A 19,439-nucleotide genomic window follows, 5' to 3' on the forward strand; every position below is an offset into this window, starting at 1 on the left:
CTCCTTGAAGCTTCAAGAGCTCCTGACTTGTCGTTGGCAACAGTAGCATCTATTTATAGGGTTTTCTGATCTCGGTCTGTGAATCTCGACGATGCTCAAGGACCTGCTGCGATAGATTATCGGTATGTTGTATCTCCTCTTCAATTTAATAACTTTACAAACATGATAATCTGGCTTATTGAATTGATTCCCTTGCCCCACAACAAACCCCTCCCCAAAAATCAGGGTTTTATACTGAAACTATTAACTTTATAGTAGCAATTTCTCTTCGTATAAAAATACATCTGGGTGCGTTTGAAATTGTATCGTCCTATGTACGTGTACGTTCTATATAACTTTGTTAAAATGTGGATGCTTTTCTTCAAATTAAGTGTACTTGGATTCAATTTCTTATATGGTCCGTGTCCTTGAAACTAGTGGGAATACTGATTTGGCAAATGTTTAATGTCAAGTACAGTTCTCTTTTTGAGGAGGATAAGTTTCACTGCTTGGCTGATGCTACAATACATGATTTGCAAGAGAAATTGGAGGTGATTCTTGTTATTGAATTCACAACAACAATGGGAAGTTGTTAAAATATTTACTCATACTTTGGGTTTCTAACAGGAATATAGTGATGACATCCAAATTGATGGTTTTGACATTGACTATGCGGTAAGCATAATGGACTAGTGTGGGGGACTTCATTAGATTTTCCAGAAGGATACCACATTTCTTTCACTATTAACTATGGGTACTTTATTTTACAGAATCAGGTGTTAACATTTAATCTTGGGAATTTGGGTACCTATGTGTTAAACAAGCAAACACCAAATAGACAGATTTGGTTGTCTTCTCCAGTGAGGTACTTGCTATTTGTATTACGCTGTCCTTTTTATATTTTATTTTTGAAATTAGTACTGGGGTTTTATTCAATTGGCGAGTCCATTCGAGTTAGTAAGTAGTAACTAACCCTGTGGATTTTGTTCAAATTCAAGGCTACCATCAGACATTCATGCTCTGTGAGGAGCAGTAGCAGAACCACTGCCCTATTCGTAGATAGATGCAAATTACCATTGGTTTCTACAGATTCAATTTATCTTAGTTATATTTTATTTGTTACTTATTCCCATACTGTGTTTGACAGTTTAGCATGTTTTGATTTTCTTGCAGTGGTCCATCTAGGTTTGATTGGGACATCAGTAGGCAATCTTGGATTTATAGGCGAACTAAAGCAAATTTATTACAACTTTTGGAAAATGAATTGGAACAACTTTGTGGTAAACCTATATCTCTTTCATAAATTCTTGTAAATGCCACTACTTTAGTGGCACTGACTTTGGATGTTGGATTTATGCTTGGTTACTTGATTTCATTGGGTCAAATCCATGAATGTTGTTTTATCAATGTCTTGCTCACTTTTTTGACTGGAGCTTGAATAGCTAGTTTTCACATAAATGAAAGTCTTTCCCTATTTAGAGAGAGAAAGATGCCATATGAAAACTTCGCCGATGCGGAACTGAGACCATTGCTCCATGATTCTCAATATTTTATATGCTATTCATAGAAAAGGGGAATAAATTTATATGTAGCTCATGGGGGTGCTGAACTTCCTGTGTTGTACTTGAAACCGAAATGTTTCGGCCGAAACTGAAATTTTCGGTCGAAAATATGTACTTTTTTCCTTCTTCCTAGTTTCGATGGTTGGTTTTGGGGGCTGAATTGCCAAATCAGATCCTGAAACTTCTAGGACATCCTATTTTAGACCCTTTAAACATATTGGAACCCTAAAATTTTAAAAATCACACAAAATGGGTAGTTTGACTTTGGACCCTAGGTTGGTAGTGTACGCTGTATACATTCTCTAATATGGCCTATTCCACACATTGTTTAGTAGTAGAACACATACAATTCAAGTAAAACAACTTAAATATGTATTAGGAATGATTCAACATCCATTTGAATGTCAACCACCAAGTATTTATCGAAATTTTTTTTTTGCAAAAACTAGTTTTTGGGAAAACTGATATACCTCCAACTTTGGATCTTGCACAAATCTTCCAACAATGCAGAAAATCGTTGCTTCCACTGTGTTACTTTATTGCCCAAGCACAAGTTCCAAGCTTGTATGACAGTGATTTAAAAAAGCAAGAAAACTAGAGTTTTTCAAGGTCTTCCGTCGAAACCAGACGAAGAGCATGAAATGTAGTTTTTATATAAAGGGTTGGTACAGTTTCAACCAAAATATTAGCGAAACTCTTCATAAGACCGTTTCGGTCTAAACTTTGATATTCCGCATTATCACATTACATTTCATTTTGAACCTTTGTGAAACCAAAATGTTTCATAAACTTGGGCGAAACCTTGTACCTTGGTTGTACTCAGTACATCCATCCATAGAGAAGCTTGTTTTCTACTAAACTCATTTGCTTTGTTCAAAATTTTAATTCGTACTTTATCAAGGTAAAGTTCCATTTGATGATGGAACTTTTTTTTTTTTTGGGCAGGGGGGGGGGTGGGAAGGTTAAGGAAGAATGAATGGTAAGAAATAATGCTTATGTAATCTTGATAGAAGATGAAAATAATAGGTCTTTTTGAGCAGTGCAGGCCATGGGCTTTGTGATGGGTTTCTACTTTCTAGTCACCTAAGGCTCCTAGGTTAAGAAATCCAGAAGAAAACCAGAATTGCAGTTAAGAAAGAAATCAGGTTTCAAGAGAAAATTTAATAAGAAGCAGAGATTCTGATCTGGCTAAAAGGCTGGTTGAAGGAGGAGAACAATTCTTCAACACCTGACTCAGATCTGATGGTCTGATCTGGAATCATGGAGATATCCTGCTGAAGATAGGATTATAGAATTAGGGTTCCATAACAGTAAACTGAGATCAGAAATTAAAGTGTTCAATTAATGCAATTGAAATATGATCAGAATAGTAATGTAAGTTAAAGAACTCAGTTATAGCAGCATAATATCAGTCTGAAATTAGAAATCAGAATTCGATTCAAGTACTGAGAATTCAGATGTGGAATAGGACTCTGTTAAACCAACAACAATATCATATTTTGAAACCAGATAAGAGTCAGCTCCAATTGATAAAATTTAGAATAATATGAACTCACAACAGAATTAGAAAGTATGTGCAGGAAAGTATAAAGTTTCTGTACGTGATTTTGATGAGAAGGGAAAAAAAAGAGAATAAGAAGAGATATGATCCAAGCTTCCCGCTTGGAACTTGACTGGAATCCTACCAGCCTCACTTTAGTATCTCACCAAGGGCCTGCTGCATCGCACAATAGAAATTCTGAATCACATAGAACTTGAGGCAAAAGCCAGCTTCATTGAACTCATAAAATCGTGGGGAGGGCTTAGCCCCTTACATCAACATTATATTGATCTGAGAATTGGTCTTTAACTCTTAAAAAAATGCAAAAGGCAAACTAGAACTGAAACTATCTCCTCCTAGCCACAGGCTATTTGGAGTGTCCTAATCCAAATAAAAAACTGAATATAAGGAAGGAAAACAGGTCTGGAATTATAGGCCCTAACCCAGCATTGCTACATACATTAAAATAAGAAATAACAAAAGACCAAGACTCTAAGAGAACCCCCACGATCGGGTTTTGAGAGAATCAATTAACTCCCAAACCGCAAGACTTGGTGATGCGGTTAGATCACCTAAATCGGCTTATTTTGATGGAAATAACTAAGACAAATTGAATTGTAGAAAGCAATGGTAATTTGCATCTATCTACGAATATTACAGTGGTTCTGCTGCTGCTCCTCACAGAGCATGAATGTCTGATGATAGCCTTGAGTTTGAACAAAACCCACAGGTATTATGCAACATCAGCCAAATACTAGAATGAAAATCAGATATTTGTTATAACAGACAAAGCTTAGTCTTATCCATATAAATGTGATACAAATAACAAGTACCTCACTGGAGAAGACAACCAAATTTGTCTATTTGGTGTTTTTGCTTGTTTGACACATAGGTACTCAAATTCCCAAGCTTAAATATTAACACTTGATTCTGTAAAATAAAATACCCAGAGTTAATATTGAAAGAAATGTAGTATCCTTCTGGAAAATCTAGTGAAGTCCCCCATACTAGTCCATTATGCTTGCCACATAGTCAATAAAAGTGTCAATGTGTACCGAGTATCGTATACTGATACTGTTTCTGTATTAAATTATTTATATCGAACCGTACCGAATAAATCCGGTATGGTATCTATCGGTATGAGATACCTGTGCCGAATTGGTATTCGGTACGGTATCAGTATGGGGTATATGTGCAGTGTACCGTACCGATTGACATCCTTATTAGTCAATGTCAAAACCATCAATTTAGATGTCATCACCATATTCCTGATAGAAACCAAAAAGTATAAGTAAATATTTTAACAACTTCTCATTGCTGTTGTGCATTCAATAACAAGAATACCTCCATTTTCTCTTGCAAATCATGTATTGTAGCATTAGCCAAGCGGTGAAACTCATCCTCCTCAAGAAGAGAACCGTACTTGACATTAAACATTTGTCAAATCAATATTCCCTCTACTTTCAAGGATACAAACCATATAAGAAATAGAATAAGGACCCAGTTCTTGGGACTTGGGAGAGGGGAGGTGTTTGTTCTGTGCTGATATATAAAGGTGAGCCTTTCCATCTTCAATTCTGTGTGCCCCAAAAAAGACAATTTTAAAGGGACTCTCGTGTATTATTCCAGGGTGCAATCGTTGTATCTTGACAAGTTGACATAGGGGCGATGTGTAGGCCAAATTACGGTCCAGGGATAAAACCATGGTTCCCTAGGGAAACCAATTATAAACCACTTAGGGTATTGCACACCCTGGGTTAGCCCATGGTGTCCCATGGGCGCCCCATTTTAATTTTTAGGGTTTCCCATGGTTGCCCATGGGAACCCTGGTGCAACCCTGTTAGGGTTTCTCCTTCCCTCATGTGTCCCACGCAATTATAGAGCACATTAGGGACAGAGAAACAACATCTCTAATCCATCACATGGCAAGAGGGATCTATCCCATATTCGAATGCGCAGTAGAAATAAATCGATTCGAGTTTCTTTCGCATCCCATAAATATTAATAATTAATAACTGAAGGAATTAAACAAGAATTGTTAACCTGGTGAGCCTCAAGTGTTGCTCTTCCAATAGACAATGGTTCTTCCTCCAGTGAGCGTTCCAAGTAAACAGATCTGAACCTCCAATGGTGCTACCAAGGTTTTTCAAGCCAATCCCAGATGCTCTCAAATTCTTCAGTACAGATCTAGGGTTTCACAAACCCTAACTCTCAAGCACAGATGAGAGAAACTAGAAGAAGAAGAAGAGATCTCAAAGAGGGAGAGAGAGACCAAAATGCAGAAGAGGGGGCCAGGCAAAAATGTGGAGCACTGCCCCCCTCTGCGTTTTTGGTCCCCTTTATATAATGCCAGGGTTTAATTAAAAAACCCTGAATGGATAAGATTTAATCCCTTTGAGAGTCTGACTCTCTCTCTCTCTCTCTTTGTTTGGCAGTTCTATTTAAACTCAAAGTGCTTTTCAAAAGGGAAAGAAGCAGAATCTAATAGTGAAAGTATTAATTAATTACTTTATTTAATATTTATGGATAATTATAATTAGCACCATATCCATTAATTAAATAAAGAATCAATTAAAATAGCAAATTCCAAATAACTCCCTATATGATAATAAATTATCATATACAACCCCTCCCAATAATCAACACCATCATTATAGAATCTAAGGCATGTACACATGTACTGCCAAACCCCATTCCATAGTACATGTCCATATAAGAGTGTCTGTGCATCTGATCGGGTCCCGCAAAACTCGATAAAACACTTTGTTCAAATAATCATAAATAATCTATTATTTTATGTAAAATAGATTTTTGCAAAACCATTTCCAAAACGGCACTGGATCCAGATTTCGATCCGACCATGCACAGACAGTCTCTATCTTGGTGTTTCCCAATCGGGCAGTGGTGACCATGTTGGATAACTCCTTCACTCACAAAGTGTTCACGCATTCCCAGAACACCGGCTTTGACTCACTTGAGTCTCAGTCATTGATGAACTAAAGAATGCGATCACACTTCGCAGTGACAAGGTTCCCTCAGGCAAAGGGTGTCGATGACACATGTCTATCCCTTCCTACATTTGGCAGTAATACATGAGGGAATCGATAAAGTAGATTATTCGCCAATGCATACATCAAACATGTGAGCACTCGCATTCGTACCCTAACATCACATGTCTAGGCATACCCAATACGACGACCATATGATAAGGGTGCCTAGCCCAAACCCTAATCGTGACTACCATTTTAAGTAAAACTTAGTGATACATAATGCTCAAAAAGTTTATATCGCATGTGACAATATCAAACTAAAATGTATAAATGTTCAATACAAAGAACCGGGTCAAATCGGACCGAACCAGGTTTGATGGACACACACTTGTCCAACAATCTCCCACTTGTACATCAAAGCCAATTCCCCATACATTTTAAACCCATGTCCTCCATGTGTTTCTCAAACACTCCTGGTGACAAACCCTTTGTCATGGCATCAGACACATTTTCAGTTGTGTCCACTTTGGAGATACTCACGTCGCCTTGCTGGATTATCTTTCTGATGAGGTGATACTTCCGCTGCACGTGTTTGTTCCTCTGATGAGCCCTAGGCTCCTTAGCTTGTGCAATGGCCCCTCTGTTGTCACATAACAGGGGAATGGGACCCTTGACAAAGTCAGGGACTACCTCCAAATCTGATAGGAATTTCCTCAGCCAAACACCTTCCTTTGCTGCTTCACAAGCTGCAAGGTATTCTGTTTCGGTAGTGGAATCGGCTGTAGACTTTTGTTTCGCACTCCGCCACACAATGGCACCTCCACCCATTAGATATACCATCCCGAACGTGGATTTTCTGTCATCCTTGTCAGTTTGAAAATCCAAATCTATGTATCCTAATACTGACAACTGATTAGATCCAAAAACCAAGAAATGTTCCTTAGTCCTTCTCAGGTACTTAAGGATATTCTTGATAGCACTCCAATGCTCGCGTCCAGGGTTAGATTGATAACGACTTATCATACCTACTGCATAGCAAATGTCCGACCTCGTACACAACATAGCGTACATAGGACTCCCTACTGCTGAGGCATAGAGAATCCTTTTCATCTCTTCAATGTCTGTCTGAGATTGAGGACATTGAGATCTGGAAAGACTGACTCCATGTCTGAAGGGAACACTTCCCCTCTTGGAGTTCTCCATGCTGAATCTGGCCAGGACTTTGTCTATATAGGTAGCCTGTGACAAGCCTAGCATCCTTTTCTGGCGATCTCTTACGAGTTTGATCCCAAGAATATAGCTAGCTTCACCAAGGTCTTTCATCGAAAACGTTGTGGATAACCACTGTTTTACTGATGAAAGAAATCCTACATCGTTACTAATTAGCAATATGTCATCTACGTATAAAATAAGAAAACATACTACCCTCCCACTAATCTTCTTGTAAACGCATGGTTCATCCATGTTTTGATCAAAACCAAACGATTTGATTGATTGATCAAACCTGATGTTCCAGCTCCTGGAAGTCTGCTTCAGCCCATAAATGGATCTTTGCAATTTGCACACCTTTCTGTCTTCCTCTAAGGAAGAGAACCCCTCTGGCTGTTTCATGTATATTTCCTCTTAAAGGAATCCATTCAGAAATGCAGTCTGCACATCCATCTGCCAGATTTCATAATCAAAGTGTGCAACGATAGCTAATAAAATCCTGATGGATTTCATCATCGCCACTGGTGAAAAGGTTTCCTCAGTCTATACCCTCTTTCTGGGTATAGCCCTTTGCCACCAGTCTCGCTTTGAATCTTTCAACCTTTCCATCTGCGCCCTTCTTTCTCTTGAAGATCCATTTACATCCAATTGGCTTGACGTCAAGTGGTGGATTGACTAGAGTCCAGACCTTGTTGGAATGCATCGAATCGATTTCAGAGCGCATTGCCTCCAGCCACCTAGTGGCATCAACATCCTTTAGAGCCTCAGAGTATGTCATCGGATCATCATCCGATTCAACCGATACCATGTGGAACTCTTCCACAGTTTCCTCTTCAGTTAGAAGAGTAAGCCTGGTGGGTGGTCTAATAGTCCTCCCACTGCGTCGAGGTTCTTCAGGTGTTGGTATTTTAGCGGGTATGCCAATTGGTCTCACTTCAGGAAATGACGTTTCTGAGCTATCTGATAGCTCTTTAATGACTACTGGTTCGGACCTCTGGGCCATCATTTCTTCCTCAAAAAATGTGACGTGTTTACTTACAATGACCTTCTGGTCAACTGGGTCATAGAAATAATAGCCTATCGTGCCTTTGGGGTAGCCTATGAAATGGCATCTTGAAGTCCTGGATTCTAACTTGTCTGTCTGTTGCTTTCGCACATGTGCTATGCAACCCCATACCCTAAGGTGTTGAATACTGGGCTTTCGCCCTTTCCACAGCTCAAAGGGTGTCTTGGCTACAGACTTTGATGGAACCCTATTCAAGATATATATTGCCGTCTCTCAAGCGTACCCCTAGAAAGAAAGAGGCAGCTCACAATAAGTGAGCATTGTCCGGACCATATCCAATAGGGTCCTATTGCATTGTTCGGATACACCATTTTGTTGTGGTGTGCTTGGATTAGTTAGCTGACTAACTATCCCTTGGGATATGAGATGATCTTTAAACTCATCCGATAGATACTCCCCTCCACGATCTGATCGTAAGGACTTGAAGCGTTTATTGAGCTGTCTTTCGACCTCGGCTTGGAATTCTTTGAATTTATTAAAGGCTTTCGATTTCCTACGCATCAAGTATATGTAACCATATCTAGAGTAATCATCGGTGAACGTGATAAAGTATTCATACCCATATCTCGCTTGTGTGTTTATGGGTCCACACACGTCAGTGCGTATTAACTCTAACAGATCTGTGACTCTAGTTCCTTTATTGCTAAAGGGTTTCTTGGTCATTTTGCCCTGAAGGCAGGACTCACATGTGGGGAATGGTTCCACCCTCAGACTCTCTAAGGGCCCATCCCTCACCAATCTACTGATTTGGTCCACATTAATGTGACATAATCTTAGATGCCACAGGTATGTTGAGTTCACTGGAGCTGCTTTCCGTTTCAAATCAACATTTGAAACAACATTCGTTCTAACAGGGCATTCTAGAAAATACAAACCACTTTACATATAACCGGATGCCACAAAGGAATTATTAAAACGAATAATTAACTTAGTATTAAAGGAAAAACTATACCCGTCCGAAACAAGTTTTGAAACATGAAATAATCTTCCTCTTAAAAGAGGATACATAATAGCAATCCTTTAAAACAAAACAAGCAGAACTAAAATTCAAAATAAAATTTCCCACAACCATTGCCATGGTCTCAGCTCCAGTGCCCATCCGAAGACGCACCTCATTTCTTTCCAGGTTCCTTGTCTCCTTGAACCCCTGCAAATCATTGCAAATGTGAACAGTGGAACCACTATCCACCAACCAACAATTGGTCAGTTCAAAAGACAAATTAGACTCATAAAGAACGTGAACATCACAAGTAATTTCTTTAGCAGCCTTTGTTTCATCCGGCTTCTTGTCTTTCACAGTAGCCAGGTAAGCACAACAGTTTCCTTTCCAGTGACCCTCCTTCTTGCAATTGAAGCACTTGCCTTTGCCTTTATTGCCAGACTTCCCACCTTTGGGTTTCAGGGTCTTACCCTTACTTCCCTTTTTCTTCTTCTTCCCATTTGAAGAAGGCTTTGCCTCAATTGCATTGACCTCAGCCTTGTCCTTTTTCAAGGACGCTGCAGCCTCTACAAGTGCGTTAGCAAGCTTGGTGAGCTCCATCTCCTTGTCAGACATTTTGTAGGACATCTTAAAGGCTGCATAGGCAGTGGTGAGTGACGCTAAAATCACATCAGTCTTGTATCGCAAGCTGAAATCAGTCCCAATGGATTTCAGTTTCTCAAACAGATTGATCATCTTCATTACATGATCCATCACTGGAGTCCCCTGGGACATCTTGGTATTGTGGATTTGACTCACCACATCAGAATGGGCGTGTGTCAACTGCCTATTGAACAATTCAACAAGCTTATCCATCTTACCCCCAGCAGTGCGTATATCCTTGACCGTGTCTACAACTGACTTTTTCACGATCCTAGGATATAAAGTGATGCCTTGGAATCTCTCATGAGGAAATCCTGCATCTCTTCATTTGCCTTAAAATTGTTCGAGTTGGGCTGAGGAGGAACGTGTTCATCTAGAACTGTGTATAGTCCTTCAGCAATCAGGAGCAACTTAATGCTCCGGTACCAATCGACATAGTTTGTACCGTTAAGTTTGTATTCACTAATGAGTGCTAATAGGTTGGAATTAACGGCAGTCATTGTATAATTATCTACACATGCACAAGTGAATAACCACATGCTAATTAATAACCATTGAAAATAATAAATTGAGCACACACACATCAATGGTCTTTCATGATTTGGGTTTCCCTCATAACCCAAAAGATGAATTGGATACGTACAACCCTTGCATGCATAACTTACCCTGTCGGGAGTCATTATACACACCGTGGTAGTGTGGACTAGGCTGTCCGCCTCATTGGCTGCCAATATTTTTGGCCACCTGGGTGCCATGTCCAGATCCTGTCGGCTGACATACACCCAAGTCATGTACTTACCTATTGCATTAGTTAGAATCATGGAATCATGAAAAATGGCCCACTGTCGCAGTGCCCTCTCACTATCCATACCCTAACGTATCTAGATAGAGGTAAATATAGATAAGTATGTGACAATGGTCCTGGCAATGTCCTATCGGCGTATGCGGGGCATATCTCACAATCTCTACATTTATCTTCAATAGGAGGCCATGATCATGTTTACCGATTAAGACTAGTCCATATCATACATGTATTATGATTAAAGAAGGATTAAGCAACTCTCATATACATTGATAGATTTAAACAACATAATTAATCAACATTAATTAAAAGTGATTATGGGATGACGGCATTTTTATTAGAAGCAATTAAAAGGATCCTTCCAATAAAAATAAAACTAATAACTTTGGGTGCATTTATCATGCCATGGATGCCACGCCTCGATCATCTCCTCCATCCGATCACGTCTTCAAAGTAGGTGACTTGCATCTCCATAAGCTTTGAGCGCCACATGTGGATCACCATCAACATGCCCTGGGAGTCCTAACTCCTCTAAAATTACAATAGAAACCTAAAAAAAATTCTATACACTTTCCTTTCCATAATAATAAAGAAACCCCGCATGGAGAAACCAACCCACCATTTGGGCTGCCCATGGGGTGGAATACATTTGTTTATAAAAAAGATAGGGGGAGAGAGAGAAAGAGAGAGAAGCATCACATCCACCCATAACCCCATGTATCACATACATAAATAATCCATCCATTTATTAGAATGTCATTCCCATAATCACATCATAATATAATTTCATGCATGGGCATTAAAGCAAGTAAACTAATAAAAATTACATGGATTCCTTCAATCATTGAACCATCACATCACATGTGATAACATGTATCCAAGCCCATAAAATTAAAATCATAATTTCAATCACAAGTGGGTGGAGGGAAGAATCCCTTCACCCATCTTCTTCCTCCAAAAACAAAACAAATGAATAAAAATTTTGTTTTGAAAAATCAGTTTTTTTTTTTTTTTTTTTTTAAATGTTAAACTGGAGGGAAAACAAGGGGGGGTGCATGCAGCCCATATGCGCAAGCTGCAGGCACTCCCTGCGCAGCCTTTAGGCCCAAGGCCCATGAGCAGCAGCAGGCTAAAGCCCACGGACAACAGCCTGCAGGCCCGCAGGCAGCAGCCCATGAAGGCATGCGCACAAGGGCAAGGCAAGGGGGGAGGAGCGCTGCGTGCGCTCCTCCCCCCCCACCCCACATAAAAACATGATTAAAAAATTTTAAATTAAAAATTAGTATTCACAGCCTAATTAGATACATGCTTCACTAATTGGAATTAACAAACAAATAATAAATCCATCATCACATGGGTAGGTTGTTACAACAGCCACAATTTTAACCACCCATGTGCAGCTTGCATCCCACTCATGACAATCATATTAATCCATTAATTATTCAATATTCATGGGTGGGAAAAATGGCTCTGATACCAAACTGTAGACCAAACTACGGTCCAGGGATAGAACCATGGTTCCCTAAGGAAACCAATTATAAACCAATTAGGGTATTGCACACCCTGGGTTAGCCCATGGTGTCCCATGGGCGCCCCATTTTAATTTTTAGGGTTTCCCATAGTTGCCCATCGAAACCCTGGTGCAACCCTGTTAGGGTTTCTTCTTCCCTCATGTATCCCACGCAATTATATAGCACATTAGGGACAAAGAAACAACATCTCTAATCCATCGCATGGCAAGAGGGATCAATCCCATACTCAAATGCGCAACGGAAATAAATCAATTCGAGTTTCTTTCGCATCCCATAAATATTAATAATTAATAACTGAAAGAATTAAACAAGAATTGCTAACCTGGTGAGCCTCAAGTGTTGCTCATCCAATAGACAATGGTTCTTCCTCCAGTGAGCGCTCCAAGTAAACAGATCTGAACCTCCAATGGTGCTACCAAGGTTCTTCAAGCCAATCCCAGATGCTCTCAAATTCTTCAACATAGATCTAGGGTTTCACAAACCTCAACTCTCAAACACAGATGAGAGAAACTAGAAGTAGAAGAAGAGATCTCAAAGAGGGAGAGAGAGACCAAAACGCAGAAGAGGGGGCCATGCAAAAACGTGGAGCATTGCCCCCTCTGCGTTTTTGGTCCCCTTCATATAATGCCAGGGTTTAATTAAAAAACCCTGAATGGATAAGATTTAATCCCTTGAGAGTCTGACTCTCTCTCTCTCTTTGTTTGGCAGTTCTATTTAAACTCAAAGTGCTTCTAAAAGGGAAAGAAGCAGAATCTAATAGGGAAAGTATTAATTAATTACTTTATTTAATATTTATGGATAATTACAAGTAGCACCATATTCATTAATTAAATAAAGAACCAGTTAAAATAGCAAATTCCAAATAACTCTCTATATGATAATAAATTATCATATACAACCCCCCCACTAATCAACACCATCATTATGGAATCTAGGGCATGTACACATGTACTGCCAAACCCCATTCCATAGTACATGTCCATATAAGAGTGTTTGTGCATCTGATCGGGTCCCGCAAAACTCGATAAAACACTTTGTTCAAATAATCATAAATAATCTATTATTTTATATAAAATAGATTTTTGCAAAACCATTTCCAAAACGACACTGGATCCAGATTTCGATCCGACCATGCACAGACAATCTCTATCTTGGTGTTCCCCAATCGGGCAGTGGTGACCATGTTGGATAACTCCTTCACTCACAAAGTGTTCACGCATTCCCAGAACACCGGCTTTGACTCACTTGAGTCTCAATCATTGATGAACCAAAGAATGCATCACACTTCGCAGTGATAAGGTTCCCTCAGGCAAAGGGTGTCGGTGACACATGTCTATACCTTCCTACATCTGGCAGTAATACATGAGGGAATCGACAAAGTAGATTCTTCGCCAACGCACACATCAAACATGTGAGCACTCGCATTCGTACCCTGACATCACATGTCTAGGCATACCCAATGCGACGACCATATGATAAAGGTGCCCAACCCAAACCCTAGTCGTGACTACCATTTTAAGTAAAACTTAGGGACACATAATGCTCAAAAGGTTTATATCGCATGTGACAATATCAAACTAAAATGTATAAATGTTCAATACAAAGGTGAATCGGGTCGAACCGGACCGAACCGGGTTTGATGGACACACACTTGTCCAACACGATGTTCTCTGCACCACAACGCACAGGGGCGTAGGCTGTGCCTAAACACATAGGTCGAGGTGGGGCGGTCATTTCACCCACCCCATGTGTCTGGGTGCAGCCTGTGCCACCCAGTGTAGAGAACATTTTCCAGAAACTTGTAGGCGAGAAGATTGATTTGTTTTTGTTTGGATTCAATTAATAAGTTTACTAGCTTTGCTTATGAGAATTGAGAAATGTCCAGAAACTGTAAGGTTCAACATTTGTTTTTTTGAAAAATTCATAATGATCAAATATTTGCTCTTCATTTAATCACTAATGAACTTCTTTCGATCTTAAAAACTACATGTTAGTCCCTACCATAGTTAAAAGGGGAACGGTAAGAAAACTTTGCTTGGTACGACGTGTTTACAATGGATAAAAGTGTAAATGTGAATCTAAAATATAGTAAAAAATTTCGATTGTTTGGCCTAGCTCCGATCCTTCCTTTGATGTTTCTACTGGAACAACGAGCATACTGTAATCTGTTTCTCTTTTAATGGATTATCTTTCTACCCAAAAAAAAAAAATAATTTATTAAAAAAAATTAGGGAGAAAGTTCTCTGTCCGGGAGTGTGGCCTACACCAGCACTCTCATGAGTCTATCTCTCTCCTCCCCATATGAAAAGACACCTCTGCCCCCTTATTTTGAGGAGGAGAGAGATAGACACTTGGGAGTGCTGGCGTAGGCCACACTCCCAGACAAAAAATGTTAGATATATGGGCCAGAATACCGTGGGGATATTCTGGACTTTTTCCCTTTATTATTTTGTTAGTTTCTTGCGTGTGGTTTAGTCCCACATTGCTCATGTAATTACGTTCATTCTTTCATTATACTTATAAATACATATGTGCTTGGGATGAATTAATCATCCAAGCATCGAGTTCTAATTCTGATCCTCTTAACATGGTATCAAAGCTGGTTATGAATTAGGACTCACATTGCCATCCACTATCCCCTTCCCTCTCTAATTCTCGATCTCTCTCCCTTTCTCTTCTCTTCTTCCCTTTGTTTTGTTTTGTTCTTCTCTATCCCATAGGGCAGCACTGATGAGGTGATCTATTGATCCAGCTGCTGCCCTCCTTTGTTACCTCATCCCATGATATGCAGATTTGATCGAGATTTTTCCCTTTGCATCAAGTTATATCAAATTACTGACCTCTCAAGATCGATAGCTCTTCACACTTTCGGGGTTTTTCAAAACCACGACAATTAGAAGATGATGCTGATTTTTGGAGACATTTATTCCTTCATTATTAGAGGGCTTTCATCCTTGTTACTTCATCCCTAATGGGGGTAAAATAATAATATCACTTTATTCCAAATGGAGATAAATAAAGAATGAGATGTTATTAAGGGTATTATGGGCATTTAGATTAAAATTGGGTGATGATGTCATCACTTCATTGTTCTAATCCAACGGTAGGGGTACGGTTGTAAGATTTTTTTTAAATATAGAGGTTTTTGAAATAGATGAATTTTCAGGGGTAGGAGACAATAGATTCAAACTACAGGGGGTGGTAAACATAAATTTCCCTTATTATTATACATCATATTCAAAGATGGTGGGGGTAGGGGGTTTGGCATCATTAAGACGCAAACCACAACTTACAGCACACTCCCAGTCCCTACTCGGGGCAGGAAAGGAGCAATTAAAAAAAAAGTCATAGTTTCAAATTAGCTACAATTAGTGTATTATGGTAATGTCCCCTCTTTCGTCCCCCTCTTACCCCCCCCCCCCCAAAAACAAACAAGGTTAAACAAATAGAAAGTGTCTCCAATATAGGCCACGGACATGGGTAACAAGGCATAATACAGTCTGAAAATAGATGGAAATGCAACAAAGGTTTCATCCATTGTGTGAACCACCGTGAGAAAATAGAATGCAGCCACAATGTTTTATCTATCCATTGAAGCTAAAGAACTTCAAGCAAATCACCCCAACATTAACCTTCACAGCCAATCCCCACCTGCCTTGGTGTTCAAATGAGCAATTCAACATCTAAAAACTACTCCCAATCAAACTCAAACGCCAATTCTAACCAATTTCTGTGGCGGAAAGCTGTACTTTGGAACAGGATTTGTAATAGAAGTTCCAACTATTCTAGAACCTCTGTTTCCCATCCATAGTTTGCTTCAAGTAAAATAAAGTAAAACAAGTGTCACATTAGCATACATAGGCATTCCAGCAAAAATGCTATTTTTAAAGTTCTAGAAGATGCCTTAAAAGCTAAAGCAATAGAGCTGGGCCCATCATACCTTCAGCTTTGAGGACGAGCCAGTTCCTGTGCCACAGGTGCAGAGCCATAACTTGGAGCAGCAGTATTTCCCTCTGCATTTCTTTCCACTCCATAAGCCACCTGCTGCGAATACCCATGGGTTGCTAGGTGAGGCTGTGACTGCCCATAAGCAGGAGTATTTGTACCCTGAACATAACTGGACTGCAGTGGGACTGGTTGTTGAGGATACGCAGCTTGACCATAAGCAGGTTGTGAAGTAGGCAGTTGACTATGAGCTGGTGGTGGGAGTGGAGCTGGTTGCTGTGCTCCATACCCCGACTGGGTAAAACCTGTCTGATCATACTCAGGTTGATGCGTCGGGGGCCCAGGGTAGCTCTGAGTCCCATACCCAGGTTGATGTGTCGGTGGCTGACTGTAAGGGGGTGGATATGCAGACAGTGGTTGAGTTGAAGACTGGGTTCCATAAGGCTGCGCTGGAGTTGTCCCATCCAATTGAGGTGGTATAGAGGGCGGCCCATACCCTGGCGCTGCATAAGGGTTTTGTTGATCCTCTTGAGGGGCCTGTGTTGTAGCATCCTGTCCATAAGTTTGTGTCTGCTGAGCGTAACCCTGATCATAGCCATGGCTGGCACCTGAAGAGTTTTGACCATACCCATAGCTTACATCAGGTGGAGCAGATCCTGTCTGGGTAGGCTGTCCATAGTAATTGTACCCTGTGGCTTGCTGAGGTGGTGGAGGCACAGTCGATGAGCTTGACTGATCCCATTGACCCGGTGGAGGATAGCTGCCATAGTAGGGTGGAGGTGGTGAAGTATATGTTCCAGGCTGTGCATACCCATACCCAGGCTGTTGCATTGGAGGTGGCCCCGGTGGAACCCAGTTTCCAGTCGGTCGGTATCCCGGCTGCGCATAACCACCTGACATTGATGTGTTTCTAACACGATTCTGCCCAAAAAGAAAAAATTAGAATTTGAACTAGCATAACATAAATCGAGAACATTCCAGAAAAAAAGTAAAATGCAGTGCACATTAGCAAGCAATGTTCTAAAACCCATAGTGGCAGAAGGAATAAGACCATTGAACAGCAAGTAGAATCCTTATCAAGTCAATTCATCAATTTACACATGAGGAGACAAGCCAGAAAGAACCTTCTATACCATACCAATTCCAACCATGAACCAGGGGATATTAAGAGGTTGCATCACCTAGAAAGACCAAACATTTTCCCTTGCTCTTTTGCTTCCCCCTCCCCTCCAATTAGATTTACAGATGGAAGACAAACACAAGACCAGGTCTTAAAATGTGTGCCCTTTTCCTCTTCTTTCCTTTTCTTCATCAAATTAGACAGGAAGTAGAAAGGAGGTGACAATTAAGAGAAGAAATTCATTGATTACAGGAAATACTAACAAACAATTTGAGAGGTAGGGGTTATCAAATATTAAAGCTAGAGGAGAAGGCACCAAAAGAAGGGTCTAAACCATCTCATAGGAAGATGGGCTCCAAGTAACAAACACACTAGAGACACACAGATACACATGCGCACGCGCGAGAGAGAGGTTGCAGGTAATGACCTTTTCATTTTCTTTTTTGGGGGATGGGTGGTGTGAGGCAGAAGTTGGGGGTGGAGGGAGGACGGAGAACAATTCCATTCCTTTTTTTTATTTTTGTTTAGGGAGGGTGTTGAGGAACTTTTTCAGTTAGAGTTAACCTAGGTATATATACAAGCAGATGCGTAAGTGACAAGAAGCTATAAAACAAGCAGACACGAGCAGGTATATTGATTACTTCATGCCTTTGATGGCAATCTTCGAGCTAAATAAAACTGACAAGCAAACAAATTTGGAATAACCTAGACTCTTTTTTCCCTATCTTCAGGGTAACCAGTTTTGAGAAAGCTCAACCTCTCATAAGTGAACTTCTCTGCTATTCAAGCTGAACTGTTAAATTTGGCATGAACTGGACTAAACATCTTGACCAGTTCTGCGACATTACCCACAAAGCGAACTGTTCAAAGAGGAGGACTTCTTCCTTGCTCCATTTGTTATGCTTGTGTGTGCGCACAAACACACAAAGCGGTTGGTTAGAGGTAAGTCGTGGATATAACACTACAGAAAGAAATAGTGGAGACTGGACACATATTTTTGGTTGTTGGCTATGCAAACCAAATTTAAAGCATGGTAAAAATGTTATAAAACCAGAAGCAAAGCTAGGTGCACAGAGAAATTTTCAGCATGGCTACTCATAGGCAGCTTAAGTGTCATGACTGCTGCTGGGCTCTCCTTGGCAAAGCTGGATGATGCAGATCTGATGTTCTCCAAACACTACCAGCGTAGGAGGAAGAGAAACAGGCAATTCTTTAGCTTCTGGTTCTGGTCAGACTAGGTTTTCTGATCTGGTTTGGACCAGATTTGGTTCAGCCATGGTTTGCTACTAATATTGTTTCCAGGTTTCTGCTCTAGTTACTAATTAAAAGCTTTAAATAGTTTATATTTCGTTAATCTACTAGAAAGTTTCTATTTTGTGAAGAAATCTTAGGCTGTAAGGATTCCTCCTTTCCACACATGACAAGTTTCTATTTTGGCTTTATATGAAGCACTAAATAAAGAAATGGGACCATACCTCCATCAATGATTTTGACAAACTCTACGGCACTTTGCTGATTTCTGTGTGATGCAGGACTTCTCTGTGAGATGCAAAAATTCCTGGTGCGATGCTAGGTAAGCTGGTGAGATGGTCAAAGCTTGGGTAGGAAGATAAATTATATCACCCTTCTATCTTATTGTTGTCTTCTTCTTAGTTTGTTCTGCAGTGCTTTATTTGTGTTATTCCAGATCAGACTTCTTACCCCGTGTACGCTACTTTTCAGTTTTTCTTTATTCCTAAATCTTTTCCAGTATTTACCACCAATCGGCTGTTAAGAGGTTGTAGCTATTGAGGAAGTCTTCTTATCAACTTAAGAGTTTGTAGCTATGAGGAAGTCATTTTATCAACTTAAGAGTCTAAGGTAGAACCAATTCAGGTTAGAATTAGTCCCCAATAACCCAGGAATAAGGCACAGCAGGCCCAGCAGCAATAACCCTACAGCAGGGTACAAACCAGGTCTGAAAATAGGACTTAGGGTTCAGATCAAACACAATTTTCAGCCACTTAAAGAAATTGTAACTAGGGCCGATTGTAAGGCTGAGAATGCTCAGCAAACCCTGAGAACAGGGACTGATTTGGATGACCAGAAACAGTAGGAGCAGGGGGTCACCAA

General features: G+C 40.1%; 2 protein-coding genes across 3 annotated transcripts in view; one reads left to right on the top strand and one right to left on the bottom strand.

Annotated features, from left to right (window-relative positions):
• Positions 1–75: 75 nt before the first annotated feature.
• LOC122658170 (frataxin, mitochondrial-like) lies at positions 76–1,433 on the top strand (the record flags this gene model as incomplete). Its single annotated transcript, XM_043853080.1, has 5 exons — positions 76–122; positions 458–530; positions 607–654; positions 750–844; positions 1,153–1,433. Coding segments are annotated over 5 exons (393 nt in total), but the record flags the coding sequence as incomplete, so codon positions are not given.
• A 14,393-nt stretch (positions 1,434–15,826) lies between these two features.
• LOC122658167 (far upstream element-binding protein 1-like) overlaps positions 15,827–19,439 on the bottom strand; it is a 28,630-nt gene continuing 25,017 nt past the window's right edge. The window contains exons 7-8 of one of the 2 annotated variants that reach the window (XM_043853076.1): positions 16,203–17,128; positions 15,827–16,077 (exon numbers count right to left, since the gene is read on the bottom strand). In XM_043853076.1, the coding sequence (XP_043709011.1) occupies positions 16,205–17,128 (924 nt within the window). In that variant the 3' untranslated portion in view covers positions 15,827–16,077; positions 16,203–16,204. Of the gene's footprint in view, positions 17,129–19,439 lie in introns of both variants that reach the window. The other variant, XM_043853074.1, reaches the window with a different exon arrangement.

Source organism: Telopea speciosissima, chromosome 4 (genome assembly GCF_018873765.1).
Source record: "Telopea speciosissima isolate NSW1024214 ecotype Mountain lineage chromosome 4, Tspe_v1, whole genome shotgun sequence".
NCBI lineage: Eukaryota > Viridiplantae > Streptophyta > Magnoliopsida > Proteales > Proteaceae > Telopea > Telopea speciosissima.